Genomic DNA, 11,184 nt, shown 5'->3' with positions numbered 1-11,184 from the left:
TTTTTTTTTGCCCCTATTTCTTGCTTCATTTTAGATTATTATCCTTCTTTTTTTCTGTTTTCCTTCATCTAAGCTTTAGGTTAAGACTTACTTTGTCCTTTTTTCAGTGGTTATCATAGAAATTAAAATATGCATTTAAGACTTGTCAAAAATCTAATTTGTGTTAGCTTTTTACTGTTTCCTGGATAATGGAAAGAAGCTCTGGTGGTGTAGTGGTTAAGGCATTTGGCTGCTAACCAAACGCAGCAGTGGTTTGAACCCATCAGCTGCTCCATGGAAAAAAGATGAGACAGTCTGCTTCCATAAAGATTTAGAGCCTTGGAAACCCAATGGGGAATGCTAGGAGTGAGAAGTGACTCAATGACAGTGAGTCTGCTTTGAGTTTTGCATAATGTGGGGGTAAAGACTTATTTAACTCTACCTCTTCCAATATTTTGTCCTTTTGGGAGTAGTTTATTTGTACATGTAATTTTAAAACACAAAACATTTTTTCATACTGTCAATATTCATGTACATCTATTTAAATATTATCCTTTATTTTATTAAATTCTCCTTAAATAATTATTTTAATGTCTGCACATGGTGATCCCATTAGATGGATCTTCTATGGCTGTAACTCTTTGTCTTTATTCTTTTTTCTCTTGATTTTTATTTCATTCCTGTATTTTATAAACCAGGTTATATTTTTAAAGACTGCAATGAAAAATTAGGATGATAATTTGAAATATTGGTTGATCTCTTTCTGTTATGAGTATTTACTCTTACTTATGATTAGAGTGACCAATGATTGGTTTGTCTGGGCCTGCAGGATTTCCTAGATTGTGGTACTTTCTGTGCTAAAACTGTGAAAGTCCTGAGAAAACTGGGTGGATGGTCACTTCAATTCTTACAAAAAAGCTGGTGAAATTAGGAGTGAGTTGTTATTTAAAACACACACACACACACACACACACAAACTTTGTGAGTGTGAGGCTGGTCTACTTCTGGTTCCTTTACTCCAAGTTATAACATTTCTGGAATCCCACCAAATACCTAAGTTTATGCCAGGCAGTCTCTTCCTCGGAGGTTTTCGTGATTTGGTTTTTGATCCCTCCCTTTCCATTGCTCTGAGACTGCTATAAACTATTCCCATTTCATAGCTCTTATGTTTGAATTAGCAAAGGCCTTAAATAAAAATGGCACCAAATACTAGGCTGGCTTCTCTAGGCTTCTCTTCTCTTAGAGAGGTTTTGGTCTTTACATCATGCTCTCAGAAGTTATTTAAAACTATATTTCTCTAACTTTTCTAATTGTTTTTGGCAGGAAGATTGGTCTGAAACTAATCTTCTCCTGACGAATGTAGAAATCCTTATAATATTTTGTACATATTTCTCAAGTTTTCTAATTTATTTCCACACCTACCTGAATATAATAACTAGTAGTTTTGTCCTGTGGAAGAGATAAAGGATCAAGGTAGTTTCAAAAGTTTTCCCAGAACATCTTCCCACTTCAGATTCTTTTTATTTGGAGAATTCTGTGTTTTCACAAACAATTTTTCTTGTACAACTGTTCCAGCTATTCAAGGTATTAGAAACCTCATGTCACACAATATACTTTAAAATAGTATCAAGTCTGTGTCCAATTCTGCCACACATAACCCACTCCAAGCTGCATCCCCACTCCAATTTACTGCAAAGTCTGAAGATTCTCCTGATAGACAACAAGTAATCTAGGATCACTTCTAATCACAGAAAAGAGAAAAAAAATTTCTTCCACCTTTGGACACTGGTTAAACTCTAGCTCTCTTCCCTGAAATCATTTGGACAATACCACGATGGATTTCTTTAGTCTTAATGCTATAGACAATGGGGTTGACAGCAGGTGAGAAGAAGAGGTAGGCATTGGCCATCATGGCTTGCAGAAGAGGGGATACATGGTGTCCAAAGCGGTGCACCATGGACAATCCGATCATAGGTACATAATAAGCAAGTACAGCACAGACATGTGAGCCACATGTGTTGAGTGCCTTCTTCCTCCCATCCCTAGTGGCGATACCCAGTACAATGTGGAGTATGAGCCCATAGGATACTACAATGAGCAGTGAATCCAGCCCAAAAGTGGAGGAAACAATGAAAAGTCCATATATATTGTTGATAGAAATGTCCCCACAAGGTAGATGGATGAGGTTCGGGTGGAGACAGTAGGAATGAGAAAGGACATTATGGCCACAGAAGGGCAGGCGCCGTAAGAGCAAGGGCAATGGAGCCATGAGCATAATACTTTTTAGCCCAATAATGGCTCCTGTACCAATGATGCGGGGCAAGGTTAGAATGGCCGTATAGCGCAGTGGACTGTAGATGGCCACAAAGCGGTCCACAGACATGGCTAGCAGCACAGCTGACTCCATGATGGAGAAGGAATGGATGAAGAACATCTGGAGAAGACATGCGTCAAAACCAATTTCAGTGGTGCCAAACAGGAAGATGCCCAGCACTGTAGGCAAGGTGGATGCGGAGACACCAACCTCAGCCAGTGCTAATAGGGCAAGAAAAAGGTACATGGGTTGATGTAAGGCAAAGTCTGTCCTGATGACATGAAGAATGATGCCATTTCCAAGGAAGATGAGTATGTACATCAAGCAGAAGGGGATGGAGATCCAGATGTTCTCTGCCTCCAACCCTGGGATGCCAACTAGAATGAATGTAGTAGGTAAAAACCTCATAGAGCTACTGGAGTTATTCATGTCGAAATCATATTCCATGGGATTAGTACCACCTTGAAAATTAGAAACAAACTGATAGGTATTATGAAGAAAGGCAATTGAACACTGAAGAAATAAAAAGAAAACTAAGCTTACAAATTCAGGTGACCAAAAGTCTCATGTGGCATGAGTCATGCCTGAAAACTGACACATGATCACTATGAGAAAATTTTAATAGGAATTGTAGTCTCCATTATAGGGAAGCTCTAGACTGGTAGGCCAGTTATGGAAGAGATGGCTAACTTGTGTTGGTATGGAGATACCTGGCTCTAAAAAGTTGTCAAGAATACAGACATGTGTAGGAAATTTCATCCTATAACATGGGCTAATACCAGGAGGATATGAACAGAAATTTTATTATTAATTGAATTAAACTAGAAAAAAAATGCAACTTGGGTTTCACTGTTCTGAGGTTTGAGAAAACTGGGAATCAACTGGGTATGTTAATATGAAAAGGTCTGAATGAAGCAATAGGGGGTAGGAACCTACATTGCAATTTGTACACAAACATTAAGGGTGACCAAAATATTATCTAATCATGATATTCACAATCTCTTCAATCAAAGTTTTGAAAGGCAACTCCTTTTATACATTGCAATTTGTATACAAACATTAAGGGTGACCAAAATATTATCTAATCATGATATTCACAATCCCTTTAATCAAAGTTTTGAAAGGCAACTCCTTTCACCCACTGGAACTTCTTTCTGACTCAGACACACTCTTGAATACATTGCAGCAACCAAAAACCTAAACAGATTTTTGAAGAAAGCTCTCCTGAGAAGGAGAGGATAACAGACAAGGGGAAAACTATCTCCCAAGAATAGACATGTTTTAAATGAGCACTGTATCGGTCAGGGCAGGTATAACAACAATAGAATCCTGGACTTGCAAGGTTGGAAAGATGTTTAGTTTTCAATTCACTTCCCACCCTAAATATATACACACATATGCACACACACACTCATTTATTTGCACATGCACACATACTTCCCCCACTTTGCTGAAATCTTGTCTCTGTATCCTCTCTGATGTGAACTGTCCATTCAGCCACTGTTGGAATTCCTTAGCAACAGGGAGTTCAGTATCCATGCAGTTATTATTAAGTTCTTCATCTCCCTGTTGATCTAGAAACAATAGCTCTACTCTATGCCAAACATTATGGAAGATTCTGCCAGCCCAGAGTCCTGACCTTACTCATAAAAACTCTGCAGCTTTCAAATGTAGACAACAGAGAACACACCTTCCGCCAGAAATATTCAAATAAATCAACCTGTATACTGAAAGCATCTCTTCTCTAAGTTAGTTACAATTATGTGAAGTGCTACAAAACAGAAGTAAGATAAGATGAGTATGACAAAGAGGGAAAAACAGTTTATTCTTGAAAATCTGGGGAAGTTTTCTTCAGGAAGTGATATTTAAGCTGAGATCTGAGGAATTAGTAAGAATCTGCCAGGCTCAATGGAGAGATTGGAAGTAGTGTGTGTAAAAACCTTACCATGACAATGGAACTAGAACACTACAATTTGTGAAAGCAGAAAGAGAAAAAAATAGTTAATGTCCTGTTGTTGTTATTACGTGCCGTCGAGTCGGACCTGACTCATAGTGACCCCTCCTTGGGTTTCTGAGACGGTATCACTACGGAAGTAGATTGCCCCATCTTCCTTCCGAGGAGTGGCTGGTGGGTTTGAACAGCTAGCCTTCTGGTTAGCAGTCAAGTGCCTTAGCCACTATGCTACCAGAGCTCCCAGTTGATGTCCTAGGAGATTAAAATCTAAAATCATTGTTTTCTTTTCCATATATTTTTCTTTCATGAAAATCTGTGAAGAAACAATTTAAACATTGGTTGCCTGCCTGAACAGGACTAGACAGTGTTTTGTTCTACTGTGTGCAGGATTGCTATGAGTCGAAGATGACTCGACAGCACCTAACAACAACAACAGCCTAAATCCCTGGGCACCTGTTAAAAGGGTACTGGTGGTACAGTGGTTAAAGCGCTGGGCTGCTAACCAAAAGGTTGATGATTCAAACCCAACAGCCACTCCATGGGAGAAAGATGTGGCAGTCTGCTTCAGTAAAGATTTACACCATTGGGAACTCTATAGGGCTGTTCTACTCTGTTCTCTAGGATTGCTAACCGACTCTATAGGTTGGAATCACCTTGGCAATGAGTTGGTTAGAGTTTGGACACCTATCAGAATCTGATGTAGTTTAGCTCAACATCAGGAAGATATTAGCTTAGAAAAAACTGTGCAAAGATCTGTGCTTGGATTTAAGGTAGGGAAATTCAGGGATGGGTTATTGACCTCAAGATATAATCCCATTGCCAGAACTTCCCATGGGAGAGGAACTTGGAGATATTCCTGTTCCTCATTTTCTGTGTTCTCCGCTTACCTCCAAAAGCCCAACATACATACTTCTTTAGCTCCTTAAACAGACTACATATTAGTCTGCATCTGAACTGAGCAACAGTTCCTCCTGTGTAATCCCATTGCATGGATATCTTGTCTGCCATACCTCAAGTGACCTGATATTAGAAGGAACAAATCTTGAGAGATACTTGAAATTTAGGTCTCTCCTCTCCTGTTATAAATGTTATTCTCTACCTCTCCCATATTTTTTCCCTTGTTCCTTTTGCCTTTTTATTATTTTTTAAAATTAATTTTATTATTATTATTATTTTACATCCTTCCCATCCACAACCTCCAGAATCTCCCCAGTCAGATAGGCCACAGGTTTCCTTGATAGAGAAACTGAAAGACACTCATTCCCTTGAGTTTAGGGTTTGCTCAGTACGAGAATTTCAGGATGGGAGGAAACAAAAGACATCACCCATTATATAGAATGTGACAAGGAGAAAACCCTCAATGAGATGGATTGATACAGGGGCTTCAACTATGGGCTTAAGTACAGCAAGGATTGTGAGGATGGCTTACAACAAGACAGTGTTTTGTTCTGCTGCACATAGGGTTGCTATGGGTGAGAGCAGACTGTATGGCATCTAACAACAACAACATTGCATAGAACAGAACAAGGCAGCAGGAAGAAGGCGAGTGAAATGAATACTACATCCTGGAACTGGACAAAATTGGAAGTGACTCCTGTGTGTAGTATACATTTATCTACTTTATTTCTGTGGACTTTTTTTTTTTTGATTCTTTCAAGATAGAGGTGTCAATGCCCACCTCAGCTCAGAGTGGCTTGGGGTATTTATTGCGAGCATTTAGCAGCCAGTGGATGTCAGTGTTTCCCCTATTCTTCTTCTTACTTTCTACTCTCTCACAAGTTCTCAGAAGACATCAGTCACAGTCAGAAGTGAAAACATTTCATAGATTTATCCACAATTTTCTATTAATAGTGCTCCTTCATCATCTTTGTCTCACGCATCTTCAGACATGTCTCTGAGGCAGACAGGGTGACAAGGGCTTCTTATTTAGCAGATGAGGCATTTAAACAAAATATATGCACTAATATGACTAACCCAAGACTAAATAATGTCGAAACTATTTCTAGAATTCATGACACTCTGAGGTTTTTCTTTTGTTCTTTACCTGTCACCAACTTTAGAAAAAAAAAATCATCTCTTGTCCTAGCACACAAATCAGGAAGTTAGGGAGATAACTACAGACTGGGGGAAATATAAGGGCTTTCAGACTTTGGGAGGGAGATTGCTTCAGGGAACAGGACTGGGAGATCATTGGCTTCAGCACTCACCAGAAGCAGAGTTGACTTCTGAAGATCAAAGTGGACTGGGAGAGCTGACTTAAGGAAGTTCCTCCCATCCTAGAATTAACATCTTCTATTTTGGGAGCTCTGGAGGCATAGTGCCTAAGGCATTTAACTGTTCAAACCCCCCAGCCACTCTGCAGAAGGAAGACTGGGAAGTCTATGCTATGAGTCAGAATTGACTAGAAGGCAATGAGTTTTTTTTTTTTTTAATCCTTGGGGCTGGAATTCTGCCTCCCTATTTGAAAAATAATCAGAGGCTCCAGAGAATGGTTAAGGATCTGAATTCTCTGGGGAGCATACTCAGGTAATTACTTCATTCTTTTTCACTGTTTCCCAATTCCTATGGGAAGAAGCAAGAACAGAGAGTCAGTCAGTAACTGTGAAATGACAATAATAATAGTATGTACCTTCTATAAGAATTTTGGAAGAGAGCAATCTGTCCAACCAACAGGAAGAGATCCATATTTATGCTGATTCCAAAGAAAGGTGGTCTGACAGAATGTGGGAATTATTAAACAATATTGCTCATATCACATGGAAGTAAAATTTTGCTGGAGATAATTTAAAAAAGTTGCACAGGTGTATGGACAGGGAACTGCCAGAAATTCAAGCTGGATTCAGATGAAAGTACATAATACTACCAGAAAGACATTTACCTATGTTTTACTGATTATGCAAAGCCACTTGACTGTGTGGGTCATAACAAATTATGGGTAACATTAAGAAGAATGAGAACTCCAAACACTTAATTTTGCTCATGAGGAATTTGTACATAGACAAAGAGGTAATTGTTCAAGCAGAATAAGGAGACAGTGAATAGTTTCAAAACAAGGAAGGTGTGCATCAGGGTTGTATCTTTTCAACACACTTATTCAATCTGTATGCTGAGCAAATAATCTGAGAAGTTGGACTGTATGAAGAAGAACAAGGAGTAAGGATTGGAGGAAGACTTATTAACAACCTGCAATATGCAGTGACACAACCTTGCTTGCCAAAGGTGAAGATGACTTGAAGCACTTACTATTGAAGGTCAAAGATTACAGCCTCAGTATGGATTACACTTTGAAGTAAAGAAAACAAATATCCTTACAACTGGACCAAAAAGCAGCAGCATGATAAATGGATAAAAGATTGAAGTTATCAGGGATTTCATTTTCCTTGAATCCACAATTGACACCCATGGAAGCAGGAGTCAAGAAATCAGATGATGTATTGGCTTGGCAAACCTGCTGCAAAAGACCTCTTTAAAGTGTTAAAGAGTGAAGATGTCAATTTGAAGACTAAGGTGGCCTGATCCAAGCCACAGGATTTTCAATTGCCTCATATGCATGTGAAAGCTGGACAATGAATAAGGAAGACCAAAGAAGAATCAATGCATTTGAATTGTCTTGTTGGTGATGTTATTGTTGTTAGTTATGTGCCTTCCAGTCAACCCAACTCATAGAGACCCCTCCTTGGGTTTCTGAGGCAGTATCACTAAGGAAGTAGATTGCCCAACCTTCCTTCTGAGGTGTGGCTGGTGGGTTTGAACCGCCAGGCTTCTGGTTAGCAGTCAAGTGCCTTAGGCACATGCTGAAAATACTATGGACTGCCAGAAGAACAAACAAATCTGTCTTGGAAGAAGTATAGTTAGCATGCTCCTTAAGAGTGAGAATATCCAGACTTTGGTTACATTGTCAGCAGGAACCAATCCCTGGAAAAGGATATCATGCTTGTGCTTGGTAAAGTCGAGTGTCAGTGTGAAAAGGGAAGACTCTTAATGAGATGGATTGATGTGGCTGACAGTGGGCTCAAGATAGCAAATATTGTGAGGATGGTGCAGGACTGGGCAGTATGTTGTTCTGTTGTACATAGAGTCATTGTGAGAGCCAACTCGATGGCACGGAACTACTCTAAGGATTAAATAATTCATAACTGTAAGTTGCTTAGAAAAATATCTGACTCATAAAAGTACACTGTAAGAGTCAGCTAATATAACTACCATAGGAGAATTTCATCCTTGAAATATAATTCATTTGTCTAAAATGCTCATTGACCTATTATTTTTTTAAGCATGAATTTATCAATGTAGAAGTAGGGTATAGAATTATTGATACCCAGAGATCATTAAAGATTTTTAATAATGGAAAATTAGAACTAACGGAACAAGAAATTATCCTAAAGTTCCCATGAGAAAGTTTTGCCCCAAAATTGGGCCAGATTTATGTTTTAATTTGTTCCTGGAGTAAAAGGAACTTGCCTTTTAAACTTCTATCAGTAAGGTAATGAAGTTCTGACTTGAATGTCATCACTGCCAGTCATCTCTGCACCAGGGGAAATATAGAAGGTATTAGTATAGCCTTACTCCTTCCTCTTTAAGCAGATGCTAAGTTGTGAGTCAAACCTTTTCATGGTTTGTCACTAAAAGTTAGAAGATGTAGATCTGCTTGGACATATTGGGAAAAATGAAATATTATAAGAACATGACTGAAAACAATGTGGTACCTTAATTTTATATATTGAGATATTAACAAGATTATTATATTAGATATTTGTTAAGAATCAAAGGTGACTCTTTCCAGGCTATTTAGTAAGTGGTGGTAAGAAACAGACAAACATTTAAATGCTGTCTAAGGTTCCTGGTGAACTAAAATTTCTACTTAGTAAAAATATAAATCACAAATTAAGCATAACCTAAAAGAAGGAGTCACCCTTAATTCTTAACATATATGTAATATAATAATTCTGATAATTACTTATTAAGTGTGTCTTTGTAACACAGAAAATATCTCTGGTTTTCAGTCTAAGGGTTATTGTAGAAATGTCTCAGGATGAGAAAGAGAGCAGATATACAATGCTCCTTTAAACCACTGGCTTTCTGGGGGGACGAAGAAAAGCTCAACTCCATATTCTCATCCATGCTGACTTCTGAAACCAGCCATGATGCAGACAAAAACCTAGAGTTTTTCTGATGGCTAAAGTAAAACCACCAATTTTAATAATGAATTTGACTAGTGTTAGAAAAAATTTTTCTCTCTTTTGTGCCAGTAAAAAGCTATTTGTGATTTGATACATGCATTTAAACAAAAATTGATTCTCAAGCTATAATCTATACTAAGGAAAGAACTTTATTTATCTTTTTTTCCTAAGAGGAGGAAATTTTAATTTTACTATATAGGAAAATTTTCCTTCACAGCTGGAAATTATTTTTCCCAAATTTTCAATCATCAAGATGAATAATTTAAAGACATTTTAAATGACTTTTATACAGATATGTTGTGAGACCATGTTTCTATATAACCACCCTGTTTGTAACCATTTTAAGTATGTAGCCATTTTGCAATATGCCTTAGCATTTACTTCACCCTTTAGTGCTTCAGTTACTGGAAAAACCACAAGGAGTCCTGACTACCCCCACCTCATCGATACTCCCTAGCATACTCCCTAGCAACAACCAATCAGTAAATAGCAAGAAAATACCTTACCTAAAATAGTTAGAAATGGCAGTTTGCGGCTTCGGTCCACAAGACAGAGCCAATCAAGTAGGAACAACTAGCAACTTGAAAAATGTCAACCAATCCTGTAATTTTCTGATTGAAACTTCCTCATTTCTGCTGTAACCCCTATAAAAACCCTGTTACCCGTGAGTTCAGGGCTCTCAATCCTGAACCGCTGCGTTGGTGACGGTTGAGGGTCTGAGCTCGAGCTTGAATAAACAACCCCTATGCTTTTGCAGTGGAATCGGCTCTTTGGTGGTTTTTGGGGATTCAAGATCTGGGCGCAACAATGTAAAGAATCTAATACAAGACTAGGGATACAGAAAGTTTAAAGTTTACTGAATTGTAATTTACCAGATTCCGATTAGAATCATTAAGCACCCTGTCTCTTTATTTAGTCATTAGATAACAAACAAAACAAAACAAAACAAACACCCAAACTCACTGCCATGGAGTCGGAACCGACGCACAGCAACCCCTCCTTGGCTTTCTGAGGTGGTATCACTATGGAAGTAGATTGCCCAACCTTCCTTCCGGGAGTGGCTGGTGGGTTTGAACCGCCAAGTTCTGGTTAACAGTCAAATGCCTTAGGCACTACGCCACCAGAGCTCCCAGTCAGTAGACAGAATATATTAAAGGAAAATCACTTTGATTAGAAACAATACTCAGCTCTCCATGTCTTCCTTTTCCTTAGTGATATTATGCCAATCACCTGCTTTTGGTATATTGCCTTTCCCTTCATCCAAATCAATAAGTGTCTCTTATGTAGGTAACAATTTTCCCTCCCCTCCCCACCCATACCTAGTAACCAACAAAAAAAGTTTCTTCCTGTGTATAAACTTTCCCTTGACTTTTTACAATAGTGGATTCTATTATATTTTTCCTTCTGTGATTGACTTATTTCACTTAGCATAATCTCCTCTAATTTCATCCATGTTATTATTCTTCATTACTCTTTAATGTTGCATAGTATGTATGTGTGTATGAACCATGGTTTGGTTATCATTCATCCATTGATATACACTTAGGTTGTTTCCATGTTTTTACTGTTGTGAAGAGTGCTGATATGGTGGCTTAACTTTCAATGAAATAATAGGCAGGCCTACAAGGTGAACAATTACACCAAGGAGGTACACTTAGAACAATCAGCCACGGAAGATCAGAAGGGCAGCAGTTGTGCAAAGAGAAAGCTGGAAGACAGGAATGCATAGGAAAGAAGGACACAGGAAAAGGTAATGA

The 11,184-nt window shown here is 38.4% G+C and overlaps 1 protein-coding gene across 1 annotated transcript; it reads right to left on the bottom strand.

The window, feature by feature from the left end:
• Positions 1–1,768: 1,768 nt before the first annotated feature.
• Positions 1,769–2,722, bottom strand: LOC103208327 (olfactory receptor 51J1). Its single transcript, XM_007954010.1, has one exon. The coding sequence runs from the start codon at positions 2,720–2,722 to the stop codon at positions 1,769–1,771; it is 954 nt and encodes a 317-aa protein (XP_007952201.1).
• Positions 2,723–11,184: the final 8,462 nt, after the last annotated feature.

The sequence above is a fragment of the Orycteropus afer genome, unplaced genomic scaffold (assembly GCF_000298275.1).
Source record: "Orycteropus afer afer isolate SDZICR_OR568_19922 unplaced genomic scaffold, OryAfe1.0 scaffold00014, whole genome shotgun sequence".
Taxonomy (NCBI): domain Eukaryota; kingdom Metazoa; phylum Chordata; class Mammalia; order Tubulidentata; family Orycteropodidae; genus Orycteropus; species Orycteropus afer.
This window is presented reverse-complemented; position numbering and strand designations above follow the sequence as displayed.